We start from the raw sequence: 19,423 nt of genomic DNA on the forward strand, positions 1-19,423 counted from the left end.
ACCCAAATATTTTTGATTCCAACCGCCGTGCCTTTGTGAGACGCATAGAAGGTGAATGGATGATCTCTGCATGTGTGGTTCCCACCGTGAAGCATGGAGGAGGAGGTGTGATGGTGTGGTTGTGCTTTGCTGGTGACACTGTCAGTGATTTATTCTTGAATTCAAGGCACACCTAACCAGCATGGCTACCAAAGCATTCTGCAGCGATACGCCATCCCCTCTGGTTTGTGCTTAGTGGGACAATGCTCAACAGGACAATGACCAAAAACACATATCCAGGCTGTGTAAGGGCTATTTAACCAATAAGGAGATTGATGGAGTGTTGCATCAGACCTGGCCTCCACAATCACCCGACCTCAATCCAATTGAGATATGTTTGTGATGAGTTGGATAGCAAGGTGAAGGAAAAGCAGCCAACAAGTGCTCAGCATATGTGAGAACTCCTTCAAGACTGTTGGAAAAGCATTCCAGGTGAAGCTGGGTCATATTTGAACAGTTTGGGCTAGAGCAGTGGTCTCCAACCATTTATTTCATAAAGGCTACTTCATACAAAAAGCTACTCATGTACAGCCTGCATATTTCCTTATTGTGTAGTTCTAATTCGATCAATAGAAACAAAGAACTGCACCACATACATAATATAATTGCGTTTTGGTTCTTAAAACCACACAATTTGAACAGAAAACATTCTACAGTATTCTTGAGAATGTTGCCTTTTTAATTAAAGTAATGATGGACTATCGTTTCTCTTTGCTAATTTGAGCTGTTCTTGCCATAAAATGGAATTGGTCTGTTACCAAATAGGGCTATTTTCTGTATACCACACCTACCTTCTCACAACACAACTGATTGGCTCAAACGCATTAAGAAGGAAAAAAAATCCATAAAATTAACAGGCACACCTGTTAATTGAAATGCAATCCAGGTGACCACCCCATTTAGCTGGTTGAGAGATGTCAAGAGTGTTCAAAGCTTCCATCAAGGCAAAGGGTGGCTACTTTGAAGAATCTCAAAGACAAATAAAAATGTATTTTATATAACACTTTTTAGGTTACTACATGATTCCATATGTGCTTTTTCATAGTTTTGATGTCTTCACTATTATTCTACAATGTAGAAAATAGTCAAAAATAAAGAAAAGCCCTGGAATGAGTAGGTTTGTCCAAACTTTTGACTGGTAATATATATAGGGCTTTGAACAAGAACTGTCAACTTGAAAATGCAAACTTGAGTTCACATCAAAATAATATTGCAAACATATTATTCATTTATCATAGCGGGACACACTCACTCACTCACTCCAATGACCCACAGCTCCTCTCTCCATGTCAGACGTCTGGTGTATCCTGCTATGGTCACCTTGATCATCTCAACCCTCACCTTCCCCCCTGGGTTTGGACAGTTCATGGCTGGACAGGTCAGAAGTTACACTTTAAAAAAAATATATCTGTGTCTGGTATCTGTCAACCACAATGTGTATGATACATTTTTCAAAATATTAAACCAAGGATGCATTTCATTTGTCTAAAACACCTTCCTTCCTTGTCCCCTTCATAGTATCTGATATGAAGGATCAGTTCTGTGTTGTCTTCACCAATCCTATTCTGTTAGATCAGATAATGGAAGGAGACGAGGAAAGGAAACCATTTGAGACTATTACGATTGATACAGTATATCCCATGCCTAACAGTTCTGTCGCTACCTTGCCTCCTCAGCTGACGCAGCATGAGTCCCTGGTGGCGTTGTTGGACAACCGAACATGGTGTCGGCAGGGCGTTGCCGAGGAGTTTGACTACATCAGCCACTCCCACGCCTGGAAACACCCCCAGGTTAACGTCTTCATCACTCTCATCCTCTTCATCGTCATGAAGGTACGTGTTCATTGATTTGAGATCGAGAGAGTGGGTTTCTGTGTGGGCTTGGGATAGGTGAGGCTGATGTCGTTTGTTTTTAATCATTTTTTATTGAACCTTTATTCATCCAGGTGAGTCAATTAAGAACACATTCTTATTTACAGTGATGGCCTGTCTCGGTGTGAATCTGTGACTGTGTTGATGTCAAATGTTCTGCCCCAGTGTGTCTGTTTTCAGTTTCCTCTATTACGTCTCTATCTTTATCTCTCCTCAGTTCTGGATGTCTGCAGTAGCTACCACCATGCCTGTGCCATGTGGGGCCTTCATGCCAGTTTTCCTCATTGGTAAGTCACTTGCTGTGTGTGCGAATTTGTGTATTTAGCCATACACACTAAAAACACCTGTATGTACACTAACGCTTTATGTATGGGATGTGCAGGTGCGGCATTTGGACGTTTGGTAGGCGAGACCATGGCAGTCATGTTCCCTGATGGCATCCATGCTGATGGTAGTGTCTATCCTATAGTGCCTGGCGGCTATGCTGTAGTGGGTGAGTACATCACAAGTTGCATTAAAACTAACCTGTTTTTTGCTTTCAAGGCCCCATTACAGCTCTAACGTGTTCACTTATGGCTGAATCCGAACCTGAGACGACTGAATTTAACCATAGGCCCCTCCATTTTGGCTCTCTCTGATGTGATTGAATCGGCAGGCGGTGCACGACTAGTTGCACGACTAGGCACCATTACGGCTCTTAAAACAAAACCTGAAACTTCACCATGGGGTCTATCTTAGATGTTTCTGTTCTCTGATGTGATTGAAACTGCAGGCGGAACTCCACCAGTTGCACTAAAACCAACCCGTTTTTTCATCTTCAAGGCCTCATTACAGCTATTTTGTATCTACTTATGGAAGCCATCTTGGATCTTTCTGTTCTCTAACATGATTGAAAAATGCAGGAGGGTGTGATGCCGAAGCTATTTTCGTCAACTGTGCTACCTTATTGAATGTGACTGGTGAAAATATATTATGCTACGATAAAGCAGACAAGCAGATTAAGGATTGAAATAAAAAGTTAAATCATTTTCTGCTCTTCGTTGATCTGATAGATTATGTGGGCGGCAGGGTAGCCTAGTGGTTAGAGCGTTGGACTAATAACCGTAAGGTACAAGGTACAAATCTGTCGTTCTGCCGCTGAACAGGCAGTTAACCCACTGTTCCTAGGCCGTCATTGAAAATAAGATTTTTTCTTAACTGACTTGCCTAGTTAAATAAAGGTCAAATTTAAATTAAATAAAAAATAGATTAGTAGAAATGTTTAATTTATCCGTTATTTTACCAGGTAAATTGACTGAGAACATGTTCTCATTTACAGCAACGACCTGGGGAATAGTTACAGGGGAGAGGAGGGGGTTGAATGAGCCAATTTAAAACTGGGGATTATTAGGTGACCGTGATGGTTTGAGGGCCAGATTGGGAATTTAACCAGGACACCGGTGTTTAACACCCCTACTCTTACGATAAGTGCCATGGGATCTTTAATAACCTCAGAGAGTCAGGACACCCGTTTTAACGTCCCATCCGAAAGACGGCACCCTACACAAGGCAGTGTCCCCAATCACTGCCCTGGGGCATTGGGATATTTTTTAGACCAGAGGAAAGAGTGCCTCCTACTGGCCCTCCAACACACCTTCCAGCAGCATCTGGTGTCCCATCCAGGGACTGACCAGGACCAACATGTAAATGTAACTATTACAATCACATCGCTAGCTTGAGCTTTCATTTGTTTTGTTGTCTAAAACAGTAAAGCTAACAAATAAACAGTAGCATTGAGAACCTGTTCACCTATTGCTTATGAAACATGTTTTTTTTGTGGAGAGATGTAATGAATGAAATGTGGACTCACCCACTACTGATCCTGTGCTAACAGCCTTTCTGTACTCTCTGTAGTTGTAAAAAAAAAAAAGTTCCACCACTTTGGGCCAAGTCATATTCATCATCATCCATACTGTGTTTCCCTCCTCCCCCAGGTGCAGCGGCGTTGTCGGGGGCAGTGACTCACACGGTGTCGACAGCAGTCATCGTGTTTGAGCTGACGGGTCAGATCAGCCACATCCTGCCGGTGATGATAGCGGTGATCCTGGCCAACGCCGTAGCCCAGTCCCTCCAGCCCTCGCTATACGACTCTATCATCAGGATCAAGAAACTACCCTATCTCCCTGAACTGGGCATGGGGCACCACGAGTAAGTCTGTCTGTCCATCTTTCCTTTGCTTTGTTCATGTCTCTATCTCCCTTGCTTTCTGTTACTCCCTTTTCTTTATTCTATAATATTTTCAACTGTCTTCTTCAACATTATTTCTTGGCCTCTCTTCATCTATCTCCTCTTTCATTCTTACCCCTTCTCCTGCTCTCTTCTCCTCCTATCCTCCTTCAGGAAGTATAACATCCGTGTGGAGGACATCATGGTTAGAGACGTGCGTTACATCACTCTCTCCTCCTCCTACCGAGAGGTACAGGAGGTCCTGATGACTGGACAGCTGAAAACACTTGCCCTGGTTGAGTCCACAGGTAAGGGTACGTGTGCAACTGCACATCTGTAGTCAGCTATGAATCCAAGATGCATGCTTCCTCCATGACACCATGACACATGTCTCCCTCTCTACCGCTTTCCTTCTTCTCTCCCGTGTCTTTCACTTATTCCAGCCTTTTGTTTTTGTGTCCTATTCCATCTATTCCGTACTCTGCTTATTACTCTCCCTTACTGTTCCCTCTTTCTCTTCTCTCCTTTCTCCCCTATTCCCTGCACCCCTTTTCTCTTCCTCTATCTCCTCTCCCTTATTCTCCTTTACTCTTTTCTCCCCTATTTTGTCACTTTCCCTATCTTCCTATCCCACTCTTCCCCTCTCTCCCTCCCTCTCTCTCTCTCTGTCCCTCAGACTCTATGATCCTGTTGGGTTCTATAGAGCGCTCCCAGCTCCAGTCACTCCTGTCCCTCCAGCTGGGTCCAACGCGCAGGCTCGACCACCTCCGGAGGCACGCCCAGGACAACGGCACACACACACACACACTGGGTGCGCACACACACCTGACCAGCCTGGACACCATGGACAGTCCCCCCAGCCCACCCTGCACACACACACACTCCTACACCTCCAACTCCTCCAATACCAGCGCACGCCATGGGGTTCGCTTCCTGGTGAGTGTAGCGGAGGTGAGTCGGACTCCCGCTCACGTGAGGAGGTAGCCCTGCGTGTGACTTAAAGTCACTGTTACCGTCGAGAGTGGGGGGTAGTTTGGCTGAAGGTTCTTATCCATACATAATGTATGGATGTGGATGTGTATGGACAGATATTGCTTACAGAAAACGTCAGGGTGTGTGTTAGGAAAGGTGTGTGTTAGGATAGGTCTGTGTGTATGTACAGTAAGTGTGTGGGGCTGGTTTGGTGTGTCTGGTAGGCGACATCTGTGAAGTTTGACTTACAGTATGTGGGGCATCTTCAGTACTTCAGTATGACCTCTAACCTGTGTGTGTGTGTGTGTGTGTGTGTGTGTGTGTGTGTGTGTGTGTGTGTGTGTGTGTGTGTGTGTGTGTGTGTGTGTGTGTGTGTGTGTGTGTGTGTGTGTGTGTGTGTGTGTGTGTGTGTGTGTGTGTGTGTGTGTGTGTGTGTGTGTGTGTGTGTGTGTGTATTGTGTGTCTCTATCTAGATCTCAACAGAGGAGTCCTCCTTCAGTGCAGCTGTGTCCAACTCTCAGCTGCCACTCAAATCTGCAATGAAAACTGTCCCTACTATTCACAACACAGAGACACCCAACAGTATACATACTCTCTCAATTAATAGAGACACGCCGACTCCCTCTCCTCTGTCAGGCTCTCAGCAGACCCTTTCCTGTGGTGACCCTGAGAGAGAGCTACTCGAGGTGAGTGTGAGTGTAAGTGTGTGTACGTGCATTGTGTTTATGTTTTTGTGTGTATGCTTGTATCCTCATATGCCTCCTCCCTTTATACGTTCACTCTGTCCTCAGAGAATCTTTAGTAACTTTAAGCCCCAGCTTTGCTGTCACATGACATTGCGCTGATGTTACGCCATTGCACCTCTCCTCCCTCTCCTTAGTAAGAGAAGCATAACAAGCGTTCTGCGTTGCAGTAACATTGCATTCATATTTACATCACCCACTATCCGTCTCCTCTCTCCTTATCAGCTGGTAAGACCATTATAGAGTATAACGTTGCTGTAACGTTGTTTTTAGGTTGTGTTAACGTTGTGCTAACGTTGTGCTATGTTACTCCCTTCTCTCCCTGGCTTTAAGAGCCCGGCAGAGCCAGAGGCTCCTGAGAGCAGGGGGCCCAAACGAGTCAGGATCTCCATGGCGGCGGTAAGACTGCCGCCCGCATTAGAGCCCGTTGCTAAGTAACCGTTGCCTAGCGACCTAGCATAGAGCAAGTGACCGACCATAATCGCTTTGGGTACTTCTACCAGCCCAAAATATACTGTGGCTTTGTAACACTTTGTAGAGAGAGAGAAATGAGAAGGAGAGAGGAAGGCACAATTGACCAAATCTGAGTTAAGCAATTTTAGTGATTCAGCTGATTATTTAGCCAACAAAAGCTAAATCAGCAGTGACTCACAAAGCCAGCCGAGTAACAGCGTAGCTGCAGGGGCAGAAACATGCACTTTTGATTGTGGTTATGTGTTAGTCTCATTGTTTGGTATGTGTTGTTAGTCTTTTGCGCTCATATGTCTGGTATGGATTCATTGTATATTTGTGTTTGTGTGTATGTGGGTGTAACCACTGTCTCTCTTTGTTTTCAGGAGTCCCCTGAAGTAGAGGATGACATGACCACAAACGAAGTAAGACTGAACTCTCTCATTGGTAAACTGGTGTGTCAGTCAAAAGCTAAATGAAAATGCAGTGACTGATGTGAGAGCTTTATAGATGTTCTTTTATTGGCTGAGTTTTGAATCCACTCCCACAGATAGCAGAGTGGGAGGAGCAACAGCTGGACGAGCCAGTGGATTTCAACAACTGCAAGATAGACCCCGCCCCTTTTCAGCTTGTGGAGCGGACATCTCTGCATAAGGTGTGTCGTCATCAGTTCAACTGTCACTCAATCTACCGATCTCTTACCGGTCTACATAGTAACCCAACTGATACGTCTTAGAAGTTGTGAATGTTTTTCTTGTGATACTTGTTGTCGTTGTTTCACTGCCAAGGCAAACATGAGCAGAGCATCTGCTAAATGACTCAAATCTAGAAATGTTACCAGGCTACAGGTGTCCGACAAAGGCTGAGTTCCATCCCTAAAAAAATGGTTATCTTCCCTCTGCCCTTGATGACCCCTTTGATTGATGGGGTTGGTGACAGAGATATGATAACACACAGCTCCACTAGTCAGGAGACTTTTATTACAAATAGAAGTCTCTGCACTAAACCATGCCGTTTTTCTAATACACCATTTGTTCTCAATTATGTTTTACACTCTCTCTCTCATTCCCTCTCTCCATTCCCATTCCCCCTTTCTCTGCCTCTCTCTCACTCCATCCCCTCTCTCTCTCTCTCTCTCTCTCTCCATCCCCCCTCTCTCTCCCTCTCTCTCACTCCATCCCCCCTCTCTCTCTCTCTCTCTCTCTCTCTCTCTCCAGACTCACACCATCTTCTCCCTGCTGGGACTGGACCATGCCTATGTGACCAGTACAGGGCGGCTGGTGGGCGTGGTCTCCCTCAGGGAGGTGGGTGTTCCCGTGCATTAGAAGAACCCTTATGTCACGGTCATGTAGTTAGTGTGTAGTTATTTGTATTTTCAACACGGATGTCATCATACTATGTTTGATTTGAGTGCACTTCACCTCAAAATCACTGCAGACACATGATATGACATCACAGGAACACGTCCTCTTTACCTTTTTGGCTGTGGTTGTTTGAATATTGTCACCACCTCAGATCAGTCCTAAGGACAATGTTGTGCTTCATGAATCAGAAGCAATCAAGGCTAATCAATCTGCTCTTTACAAAAGTTGATGCAGATTAACAACCCAGTGCGCTTGGAGATGGAATCAAAAGTGTAATATGAATCACTACTCCGTGTAATCCAAAATCACATCATAATGTTCAATTCTATATCTCTGTCTCTCTCTCTCTCCAATCTTCTTTCTATCCTCTCCCCCGTTTCTTTCCATCCTCTCCCCCGTTTCTTTCCATCCTTGCTCCCTATTTGATTCCTTTCCCTCTCCCTCCAATCTCTCTACCTCTCCTCTCTCTGTCTAACCTCTAGCTGCGTAAGGCCATAGAGGGTTCAGTGACGGTGACAGGGGTGAAAGTTCGCCCCCCTCTGGCCAGTTTCCGTGACAGCGGCAACACTACCAGCGTTTCCGAGGTGACAGAGCTGCACAAGCTTTGGAACCGCCACAGAGGCCTCTCGTTACCACGGGAACACACCCCGCCCGACATGGAGGACCAATTGGACGTTATGGATGAGGAGACCCCTGTCCACTTCATACAGGACCAATCAGATATGGAGTTTGAAACCATCGCCACTGACAATATGGACCCGCCATCGGAATTGGTTCTTCAGGAAAGCCTCTCAATAACAGAGGACCAAACAGAAGAGTTTATCTTAGAGTGCAGCCCTTCCCACACTGACGAATCAGAGCTGGCCTGTGATTTTGACCCCTCCCACCTCCCTGAGACTGACCAATTGGAGCCGGCGAAGGAACATGGAACCCCACCACATGGAACCACACCCCAGAACATAGAGCAAATGGACCAATCAGAACTGCAGTGTAAGCGAAGTCCCAACCGCACTGAGGACCAATCGGAATGACAGAAGGGGCGAGGGACAGTTAGGAGTTGCTTCGTGGTTCGTTGAGATTTCTACAACCTTAGAGGTCACGTTCACCTGAATCTGTCTGTGTCCACAATGTATTGTGTGCGCGTGTGTTGGTGTAAATGAGCTCGTATTCCTGTGTGAGTGATAGAGTAACTGAGTGAATGTGACAACATGGTTCTGTGTTTAACAAAGTGTTTTGGGGTGTGTGTGTGTGTGTGTGTGTGCGTGCGTGCGTGCGTGCGTGCGTGCGTGCTGCGCGTGTGTGTGAGACTTGGTGGAACCTTGCCCATGCACCCATCTGGTGCTGACATTTCTATTCTCAGTTTGATTATCAGAGCCAAACTACATTTCCCCCCCTAAATATAGCTACAAATAACAGAGAGAGAGAGAGAGCAGATCAGAGGGATAAAGGAAAGGAGAGAGAGGGAAGAGAAGGGAGGGTCTCACTTTAGATTAAGTGGCCTATAAAATGTACGTATTTACACAGCTACATTCTAAAGGACATTCTGTAATTACAGTATAAGTAAGTGCATGTACAGTCATATCTGAAATGGGATATTAAGAGAAAGACAATAAGTTACTACCCAAAGGCAGCTGAGAAAAGGCCAACACATTGACATTGCTCAGTCATAAAATGGCATCCCACAGGGTTAAGAGCATTTGTGAAGCACATTGTAATTAACATGCATTTAAGTCAAAGTACATATAGCCTTGTCTGGCATTAAGGTAGGAGGGCGGACGCACGTTAGAGAGTTTCTTGTCTTGTAACAGGGTGTTTTGGTCACAGTGTCATTTTGTATCTCACATTTCTTGAGATAGGATGTTATGTGAATATCGTATCCTATCTACTGTACCGTGTTCCGCATGTTTCTGGAATGATGTGAATGTTTGCACAGGAAAAGTTGGTTATGTGGAGAGAGAGACGACATCAGTTGTTGTGAGCACACATATGCACATGGGCCAATAGTACACGCACAAGGGCTCGATTCAATCCGTGGCGCTGAAGATCCGCATTGCCGTGTGATTGACATTTTGAAGGCAATGTTCCCGCACTAGCGGACACTACTACGGTAATTGTTACACATGTCGTCTCAATCGGAAATGACAATTACATTTCAATTGTGCTGTGGATCATCTGTAACACAGATTGAATCGAGCATGAAGTAAATTAACACATTCAGAAATCTACACATAGAAAATACACACCACACACACACACATTGAAAATGATTATGATTAATTATGATTTAGAAATATGTACTACCAGCTTAGAAGCACAGTTATAAGTCTCCAAGTGTACTGGTGAGCAATAGAAGCCTCTATAAAGGACTGAAACAACTGTTGTCGAGAGAGTGTGTGACTGTTCTCCACAGTCTCATTATAAAATGAGTTCATCAAACAGATGTTATGTAATTTGTCTCTTCAATCATTTCTCTTAGCTCCGTTGACAGATTTGAGCCATTATATATGTATATATATATATATTTCAATTCTATGTAAAAACCCTGCCATAACAACTACAATTTAACAGTTCATTTTCTTCTGTAAAAAAAAGTCATTTGCGCAAACCATTTATTGTCGTCTTACTTTTGTATGCACATAGAATGTGAAGTAGTGCTCGCCATACAAGATATAATGTAAACTGAGTCTAATGTATCGAGTGTATAAGGTAATTAACAGCGCTAGTTAAGCAATAAGTCTGTAGTTTCTCCCTTTATATAGCTCTGGCCTGTAAATGGTTTGTACATATGAAAATACATTATGACGGAAATCTACGCATTGTACATAGGAGAATATGCATTTGAGATCAACAACCATTGTTATTTTTCAGAAAACATACTAATTGTTTTTTGTACATTAAATTTCAACAAAACTTTGAGATGTAAGTCTGTTTTTCAAAACTCGTTTATTCTCTCTGTGTGTGTGTGTGGGGAGGGGGGGTGTGTTTTCCTTCTTGTCTCATATCAGAGATGGGTAAAATGATCAAACGGTGAAAATCTCTTTTTTTTTTTTTTTTTTTTAAATCATGTTTTATTCATCCAGGACAAACCCCATTACTTGACTTCACATCATGGTCCTGGGAAAACACGGCAATAACAATCCATAGAAAACCAGTGAAACAACAACATAAAACCTCTCCGTTTGAACAACACAGTATTCGGGAATCGAGTTTCAACTCTCAAATACAGCGTAACATCAGCAAGGAAGTGGCGAGGAAGTGAAAAAGAGGAGAAAGAGAAAAGAAACAGGGTGCAGAGGAAGCAGGGAGAGACAAGCCGAGAAAAGGAAGGAAGGAAGGAAGAATTGGAGGAAAGAAAGAGAAACAGGAGGAAGGAAGGAAAGGAAAGGAAGGATGGAAGATGAATAAAGGCTAGCCATCACTAAGTTACATATCTAAGAGTCGACAGACTATCCAAGGGGAACACCTACAAGATGAAAAACACAACATCCACAACATCCAATGCTCCCTATTTTCTCCTCCTCCAACCTCCTTCTCCACCTCCTCCTCCAACCTCCTTCTCCAACCTCCTCCTCCAACCTCCTTCTCCACCTCCTACTCTTCCTCATCGAAAGACGCCACTCCCGACGAGCCTCTGTCGGAGAAGAAGCTTCTCTGGCTCTGGCAGGAGTGCCACTCTCTACCTTCCTGAAACACACTCCCTTCTTCGTCTTCCTCTTCCGCTTCCTCCTCTCCAAGAGACTCAGAGTGAGAGGTTGAATAGCAGGAGTCAAACCTACTGCTTCTGATCCTCGGCCTCCAGTCAGGCTTGTGGACGATACAGACACCCCCACCGGTCTCTAGCTGTGGTACAGGCTGATCCTCGCCATCCACTAGTTCCCCCTCTCTGGGGAATGGGCTAGCCCGGTCACTCTCTAGAATAGGCTGGTCATGTTGCTGTGGAGCTGGGTCATTCTTAGATGTGGGCCTATCACAGTGCAGGCTGTTGCTGCTAGAGCCAACGGGAATGGTTGAGCTGATAGAGGGTGGAACTTTAATGCTGCCAATCTCAGCCTGGAATGACACTCGGGGCTCGTGATTGGACGTTGCGGTGTCTGAGGGAGGAGCAAAGAGTCAGAACACCTGGAGATGGATGAGAAGAGAGAGATGGAGGGATGAGAAGAGGACGAGTGAGGGACAGGGAAGGAAAGAAAGAAGAGAGTGAGGGATATTGGGGCATAGCACCGAGTCTAGGGGCTCTATTCAATCTGTAAAACTGATGCGTTACAGATCCTGCAATAGAAATGTAAAGGTAATTTCCAATTAAGCCGACATATACCGTGTTTACCGTGAACAGTCTCCACTAAAGCAGGAACACTGCCTTTAAATTTCAATCGGGCTGTAAACGCTGAATTTCCACGATGCGGATTGAATAGAGCCCGAGCTGGAAATGATGATCGAAACACACATGATGAGATGCATGACATAGATATTGGGTGTACTTCTGCGCAAAGTGGGTGTATGTGATTACCTGAGCGGGTAGAGAGTGTGAGTGTGTTTCTGTTGTTCTGGAGAAACTCTTTGTCAGCTTCCTCCTCATCATCATCATCATCATCCACAGAAGCCCAGGCTTTCAGCTTTGCCTCAGCGATAGCAAACTGCTCTGCCACTCCTGGAAATGGACACACAAACAAATAGGACAAATATAAACACACACGGGCTAAAAACAGGACTGTTTATTTTCACCCAAAAACCTTACAGCACACATCAAGCACGGGAGAAAGTGTGACACAGACAGATAGACAGAGTTGTCTCCGAAATCATTAGAAAGTGAACAGGGGAGAGGCGGTATCACCATGGGGACACTAGGAGACAGTGAAGTGACAGTTGGAAGAGAGTCTAATTGGCTACCATCTGTTAGGCTCTCATAGGACAGGCCGTCATCGCTTAGGTGACACAGGAGGAGCACAGATCTGAGCTGTGACATATGCAGGGGTCAGAGAGGAGCTGTGGGACAGGTGTAAGGATGACGGGGGGTGTGTGCGTACGTACACAAACACATGGTGGTGGTCCACTTTACTTTTGATCCAATTGACCCACAAATCGTCAGCGGGGACGTCATATGCTAATGACTGAAATCCAGAGTAAAGTACTGCACAGAGGACACATTCCTGATACGATCCTATCTGAGACATTGGTTATTAGACACCATTAACTGCAGATTCAGTTGGTTGCATCCTATTGAAAAATAAACTAAAAGAGATAAGCTGAGATAAGATGCATTCAAATATATTAAAAGAGGACAACATTAAATTGCTATAAATTGGTGTGTATCAGCGGCTCTACTTTACTGGCTATGTTGGTGGAGGGACACACACCTGCAGCGAAGCGTGCCTCCTGTTCCCCCTCAGTGAGGTGGCAGTAGGAGTTGAAGTGTGTGTGGAGGGGGTCCGTGGGGGAGTCTGTGGGTTTGGGCCAACCCTTCCACTCTATGAGGTGGGCAACCCTGCCACCCTGCAGGGACGTGGGCTTGGTCACATGGTCCTTCATCGCCTGGGATATGCCTGGAGAGAGAGAAGTATGAGGCCTGGGTTAAAGAGAGTGTGACCTCTAAAAATGATGGGTCCTGGGTCCTTCAATCTGTAGTGCTGAAGATCAGCACTATAGCGCCATTGAAATGTAAAGTGAATTTCTGGTTGTGCCGACATATACAGCCTTTACCGCGAATGCAGTCTCCGTGAACGTGGGAACATTGCCTTTAAATTTATATTGTGCTCCAGTGCAGGTCTTCAGCGCTATGGATTGAATCGTTGCGCAGGATTTGTATGTGTGAGATGAAAGTGAATTAGTGTGTGTGTGTGTCTGTCTTTCTGTCCCTTACCATTTAAAGAGGATCTGGCCAGAGCAGCAATCTCCTGGATGCTGACTGCCTTTCTCGTGTCTGAAGATTTTCTTGACTTGGGGATCATTTCAGCTTCCTGAAATTTTACCTGGAAAAAAAAGCAGTCATGCTCAGTATGTCACGTACACCACAGCACTTAAAGTGTTTTCTATAGTAATGTTGTAGGCCAGGGATGGAAAAGTTTGATAGGGGTGGGGGGCCACAAAACATCTGAACTCATCATGGTGGGAGGCAGGGGCTCGTGATCCTGCGTACCCACCACATCCATGCCCCCACCTTGTGAGCAAAACATTTTAGCGGCTTCTCTGTTGACAGTGAAGAGAAAAAAATAGACGTTTTAGAGTTCATTTACTGCAAATCTACATATTTTGCCATTTGTCTTTGGAAAATTGTGAAATTTTATAACTAATTTCATGCAATTGTACTTATTTTACCAAGGGGCGGAGATATTTTTCAGTTTTACAGCTTATTTCCTGCAAATCTATACATTTTGCCATTTGTCTTTGGAAGATTTTGAAATGTTATAACTAATTTCATACAATTCTACACATTTTGCCATGGGGCGGAGAGAAATGTTAGCAGCTTTTAATAGGATATCAGAGTGAGAGTGACTAACAAAAAACTCGACCACCTTTACTCCACACACAGAGATGCATACAAAGCTCTCCCTCACCCTCCATTCAGCAAATTTGACCATAATTCTATCCTCCTGATTCCTGCTTGCAGGCACAAACTAAAGCAGGAAGTACCAGTGACTCGCTCAATACGGAAGTGGTCAGATGACGCGGATGCTACACTACAGGACTGTTTTGCTAGCATAGACTGGAATATGTTCCAGGATTCATCCAATGGCATTGAGGAGTATACCACGACAGTCACCGGCTTCATCAATAAGTGCATCGACGACGTCGTCTCCACAGTGACCGTACGTACATTTCCCAACCAGAAGCCATGGATTAAAGGAAACATCCGCATTGAGGCTAGAACTGACGCTTTCAAGGAGCGGGACACTAATCCGGACGGATACAAGAAATCCCACTTTGCCCTCAGGACAACAACCTCTCACTCAATGTAAGCAAGACAAAGGAGCAGATTATGGACCACAGGAAAAGGTGGGCCACACACGCCCCCATTAACATCAATGGGGCTGTAGTAGAGTGGGTCGAGAGTTTCAAGTTCATTGGTGTCCACATCACCAACGATCTATCACTATATATCAAACATACCAAGAGAGTCGTGAAGAGGTTACAACAAAACCTTTTCCCCCTCAAGAGACTAAAAAGATTTGGCATGGTTCCCCAGATCCTCAAAAAGTTCTATAGCTGCCCCATAAAGAGCATCCTGACTGGTTTCCTGGAATGGCAACTCCTCTGCACCACAAAGGGTAGTGCGAATGGCCCGGTACATCACTGAGGCCAAGCCTCCTGCAATCCAGGACCTATACAATAGGCGGTGCCAGAGGAAAGCCCATAAAATTGTCAGAGACTCCAGTCACCCAAGTCATAGACTGTTTTCTCTGCTACCGCACGGCAAGCAGTACCGGAGCATCCAGTCTAAGACCAAAAGACTCCTAAGCAGCTTTTACCCACAAACCATAAGACTGCTGAACAATTAATCAAATGGCCACCGGACTATTTATATTGACCCCCCCACGCCCCATTTGTTTTGTACACTGGTGCTACTCGCTGTTTATTATCTATGCATAGTCACTTCACCCCTACCTACATGTACAAATTACCTCTAACCTGTATCCCCGCACACTGACTCAGTACTGGTACCCATATATAGCCTATTTATTGTTATGTTATTGTGTTACTTTTTATTCTGTTATGCTTTGGTATTTTTTGGTAAATATTTTCTTAACTCTTCTTGAACTGCACTGTTGGTTAAGGGCTTGTAGTAAGTAAGCATTTCACTTGTAAGGTCTACACTTGTAAGTAAGCATTTCACTGTAAGGTCTGCACTTGTAAGTAAGCATTTCACTGTAAGGTCTACACTTGTAAGTAAGCATTTCACTGTAAGGTCTACACTTGTAAGTAAGCATTTCACTGTAAGGTCTGCACTTGTAAGTAAGCATTTCACTGTAAGGTCTACACTTGTAAGTAAGCATTTCACTGTAAGGTCTACACTTGAAAGTAAGCATTTCACGGTAAGGTCTACACTTGTAAGTAAGCATTTCACGGTAAGGTCTACACTTGTAAGTAAGCATTTCAAGGTAAGTTCTACAGTTGCTGTATTCGGCGCACGAGACAAATTAAGTTTAAATGTATCCATGAGCCTACAAAAGGTTGGACACGAGGCAGACAGTTGCCCATCCCTGTTGCAGGTTCATGGACTCAAATGTTGCTCAGAGACCAGTAAGATATCATGACATCGATTATTCAATTATGTATTTTATGAAGCTGCGGACAATGACGTATCACGTGCGTGAGAACGGCGAAAAGACCAGAGACAATCCTGTGTGCGTTTCAGCACGTGGACAGCAACCGCTCCTCAGAGCGTATGAAGGCGCAGGAGTTCCATGACTTTGCACTAACCATTTAAAACAATTCAAATATATTTACATATTGCCTCTATGATAGTGTATTTTACAAGCAAGCAGTAGGCTACGCACGTTGTTGCATGTTGTAAGAAAGTAGGGTCCATCATAATTTCTAGGTCAACTAACAGTAACACATATGAAAAAGCGCTGCCTTTTTCCATGAAGGAACCATGGAATCGTTGGTACGAAGTCTGCAAAGGACAACTCCACCCTACCTCCTCTCGTTGTCGCCCCCCTCTTTCTCCTCCACGAAAAGTCAACCACATATTGTACACGAAGAGACGCCGTATCACCGCGGAACAAGACAACGCATTAATCAACCCCACAGCTTGTCTCTGCGAGTTTTAACGCTGCTAATGACTATACTGCTGCGACAGATGCCAAAGAAACGTTAAGCCGGTGAAACCATTTGGCTCAAACGGTTAAACTTGAGGGAGTCCAAGAGACCGGACAAACATATGGCCCGAGGCAAGCTCAATAGTCTACAGCTGTGTAAGCAGCTCGAAACCCCGATCTGCTCAACCTGCTGTGAAAGGCTACGATCCCCATTAAAATAGAGACGCACGTGTGCGTCTAGAGTCAGGGGGTCAGCGAGTTTAGCCTCCTTTATTTATACTTCAATAACAATGTTGTTATTTGGTGCACAGTCCAATACAAAACAGAGGGCTCTGGTCTACACACGTTTATAATTATTTGGCCCTCTAGCTCTAGGTGCAACAGGTTGAAAATGAGACAAGGTCACCGACAATGATGGCGAGCTTTATTGGCCCTGGCGGACAAAGAAGACTTTAGGAATTGGCCGGAAATCAATCGGCCCTAAACTAGGCTACACGTGGTTGACATGACCACGCTAATACCAGACATTCCTAAGCAGATTTGCGCTTAAACAGCTAACAGGAAAGCTGCCACTTTTGAGACCATGGCACGCACAGATGCGCTGTATAATGACACCCATGCTGACAATATGTGGGTCAAATACAACGTGGACCAAGACCACCATGACCATGTTTATGTTTTTGAATATCTCTCTCTCTGCCAATGTGTGTGTGTGTGTGTTGTTTGGTTTTACTATCCTTGTGGGGACCAGAAGTCCTCACAAGAATGGTAAAACAAGGACAATTACGACAAGTGGGGACATTTCGCAGGTCCTCACAAGGAAAAGGGCTATTATAGGCTAAAGTGTTAGATTTAGGGCTAGAATTAAGGTTATGGTTAGGGGTTAAGGTTATGGTTAGGGGTTAAGGGTTAAGAGTTAAGGTTAGGAGTTAGGGAAAATAGGATTTTGATTGGAAATACATTTCTTGGTCCCCACAAGGATAGTAAAACAAAAGTGTGTATGTGTGTACACGTTTTACTATACTATACTTACTATACTTGTGAGTACCAGAATTCTTCACAAGAATAGTAAAACCAACTAAAAAGGATATTTTAGTTAGTGTTGATTTAGGGTTACAAGTAGGGTTAGGGTTTAGGTTTTGAGTTATGTTTAGGGTTAGGGGTTAAGGTTAGTGTTAGGGGTTAAGGAAAATAGGATTTTGAAAAGTAATAAATGATTGGTCCTCAAAGTCCTTACAAGTATAGCATCTGTCGTTCTGCCCCTGAACAAGGCAGTTAAACCACTGTTCCTAGGCCTTCATTGAAAATAAGAATGGGTTCTTAACTGACTTGCCTAGTTAAATAAAGGTAAAATAAAAAAATAGTAAGTGTGTGCGTGTGTATGGGCCTATATAGGGCAGAACTTCAAGACAAAATTAAGAAATGGAGCATTCAAACAAATAACCTAATAGAAAAACATGCATGACTGTCCTTGTTGATAGGCAACAGCACCACTCTGTAAAGGGGATTACATGTATTCTTGGATAAACATGGCCTAGCCATATGTTCGACTTGGCATAGTGTAAGCAGCAAGGAAAGATGGTGATATGCGAGCTCCCACGCGCCTATTCAGCACCCACGCGTCTTTTCAGTACAGGGACAGATCAATGTAGGCTAATTCCATCCATGCTATTGTTTCCTTGGGTTCGATCGTGCTAAAGACTGTATTGCTTTATTTAACCAGGGAGGACAATCATTGAGAACACATTTACAATAACGACCTATTGTAGGGTAGGCCTAGAACCCAAATGTCTATAGCTCAATAGGTAATATGTCATGTATTCTGTTGTGTTTGGAAACCATGCTAGAAAACACGGTCGTTATAGTGCTATTACAATAATCCCATAGTATGGAATAGGGGATAGATAGGCTATATAGGACCTATGGACTACTTTTATTTTTGACACCTCGTGGTGTGTTTCATCTACCGTAGGCCTACCATAGAAAGGGATAAATAAGCATGTTGTCTCTGAGTAGAATTGATTTACCGTGAGGCCCCTGCCTGTTCACGGGTGAAGTGACATGGCTATTAACAAAGAACGAGGCCGACAGCGGACATCATACTGTGATTGATGGCACGGTAATTGCCAGGAGAAATGAATAACGCCGGTGCCGGTGTTGGTGTACACCGAGTGGCTCGAGCAGAGGATGCGGCATGTCTCCAAGCAACGGGAAACAACATCTGCATATCAATGACCCTGACTCAGGAGAGGGCTTAGTAACGGGCTCCGATTAACGTTACAGAGACTGCCGCATTGTCATAAAAAAAAAACAATTAAAAGGGATAGCAAGCATGTCGATCGGTAAACAAAATATTGGACTTTACTTAGGTAATAAAGGCATGCAAATAAATGTCGGTCACACACATTAGCACCTACCTGTAAACCGAATAGAGGTTGCGGCACCGTCGAGCGTCGCACATGATCACAATGAGCTTGTCTCAAATCCCATTAACAGATGCTAACGTGGCGCCCCGTGTTGTTATTTCCCACGGTTTTTTAAACGATTTCTCTTGTAGCCTAGCACAAAACGCCCGTCTTTCACACTACAAGCCTCAGGTTGTCGCCCCGCGACATGGGCTGCTCCAGCCTACCTATATGCGCTCTGTCCAAATTGTTGGCACGCGTCATCGGCGAAAGGCGGCGTCATAAGCAAATCTGTCCCCCTCCATCCAATTCTCTTCCCTCCTTTTAAAACATGTTGCGAAATATTTTTTGGAAACTATTACTGGTCTGTTGTCTGTTAATGTAGATGACGTATTTGACCAAATCTAATTGGAGACAAAAATTAGCACTAATTGTAGGCTATCGCTTTTATAACCAGCAAACCTGTACATCTGGTGGGTAGTCCATTTTTAAAAATCCCTTCACCTGGACCCTGATGATCACAGAGGGGTACCAAAGCAGGTACCAAGTCAATGTGCAAGGGTACGAGGAAGTTGAGGTAATCGAGGTAATATGCACATGTAGGTAGGGGTAATGGTG

The 19,423-nt window shown here is 44.4% G+C and overlaps 2 protein-coding genes across 3 annotated transcripts in view; one reads left to right on the top strand and one right to left on the bottom strand.

Moving 5' to 3' along the window:
* The window catches only part of LOC118402192 (chloride channel protein 2), a 59,024-nt gene extending 48,464 nt beyond the window's left edge, over positions 1 to 10,560 (top strand). The window contains exons 12-24 of the mRNA XM_052477056.1: positions 1,333 to 1,417; positions 1,716 to 1,871; positions 2,128 to 2,197; positions 2,293 to 2,403; positions 3,884 to 4,097; positions 4,290 to 4,423; positions 4,792 to 5,051; positions 5,561 to 5,773; positions 6,164 to 6,229; positions 6,667 to 6,705; positions 6,831 to 6,935; positions 7,498 to 7,584; positions 8,127 to 10,560. Coding sequence (XP_052333016.1) covers positions 1,333 to 1,417; positions 1,716 to 1,871; positions 2,128 to 2,197; positions 2,293 to 2,403; positions 3,884 to 4,097; positions 4,290 to 4,423; positions 4,792 to 5,051; positions 5,561 to 5,773; positions 6,164 to 6,229; positions 6,667 to 6,705; positions 6,831 to 6,935; positions 7,498 to 7,584; positions 8,127 to 8,675 — 2,089 coding nt within the window. The 3' untranslated portion in view covers positions 8,676 to 10,560. The remainder of the gene's footprint in view (positions 1 to 1,332; positions 1,418 to 1,715; positions 1,872 to 2,127; positions 2,198 to 2,292; positions 2,404 to 3,883; positions 4,098 to 4,289; positions 4,424 to 4,791; positions 5,052 to 5,560; positions 5,774 to 6,163; positions 6,230 to 6,666; positions 6,706 to 6,830; positions 6,936 to 7,497; positions 7,585 to 8,126) is intronic.
* Positions 10,561 to 10,678: 118 nt separating this feature from the next.
* On the bottom strand, positions 10,679 to 19,095 carry LOC118402191 (protein FAM131A-like). Of its 2 annotated transcripts, none has more exons than XM_035800203.2 (5): positions 18,818 to 19,095; positions 13,502 to 13,610; positions 12,999 to 13,184; positions 12,152 to 12,292; positions 10,679 to 11,735 (listed from the first exon to the last, which is right to left on the bottom strand). In XM_035800203.2, the coding sequence occupies exons 2-5, from the start codon at positions 13,587 to 13,589 to the stop codon at positions 11,236 to 11,238; spliced, it is 915 nt and encodes a 304-aa protein (XP_035656096.1). In that variant the 5' UTR covers positions 13,590 to 13,610; positions 18,818 to 19,095; the 3' UTR covers positions 10,679 to 11,235. The 2 variants fall into 2 exon arrangements, with proteins under 2 accessions (XP_035656096.1, XP_035656094.1); XM_035800201.2 differs by lacking the exon at positions 18,818 to 19,095 and adding an exon at positions 16,280 to 16,523.
* Positions 19,096 to 19,423: the final 328 nt, after the last annotated feature.

This window comes from Oncorhynchus keta, chromosome 23 (assembly GCF_023373465.1).
Source record: "Oncorhynchus keta strain PuntledgeMale-10-30-2019 chromosome 23, Oket_V2, whole genome shotgun sequence".
In the NCBI taxonomy this organism is placed as follows: domain Eukaryota; kingdom Metazoa; phylum Chordata; class Actinopteri; order Salmoniformes; family Salmonidae; genus Oncorhynchus; species Oncorhynchus keta.

Coding starts and splice junctions, on each gene's coding strand:
- LOC118402191 (XM_035800201.2), bottom strand. CDS start 16,330: ATGTGGTTGACTTTTCGTGGAGGAGAAAGAGGGGGGCGACAACGAGAG. Junction 13,611..16,279: donor GGGGGCGACAACGAGAGGAG/GTAGGGTGGAGT, acceptor TTTTTTTTCCAG/GTAAAATTTCAGGAAGCTGA. Junction 13,185..13,501: donor GGCCAGATCCTCTTTAAATG/GTAAGGGACAGA, acceptor CTCTCTCTCCAG/GCATATCCCAGGCGATGAAG.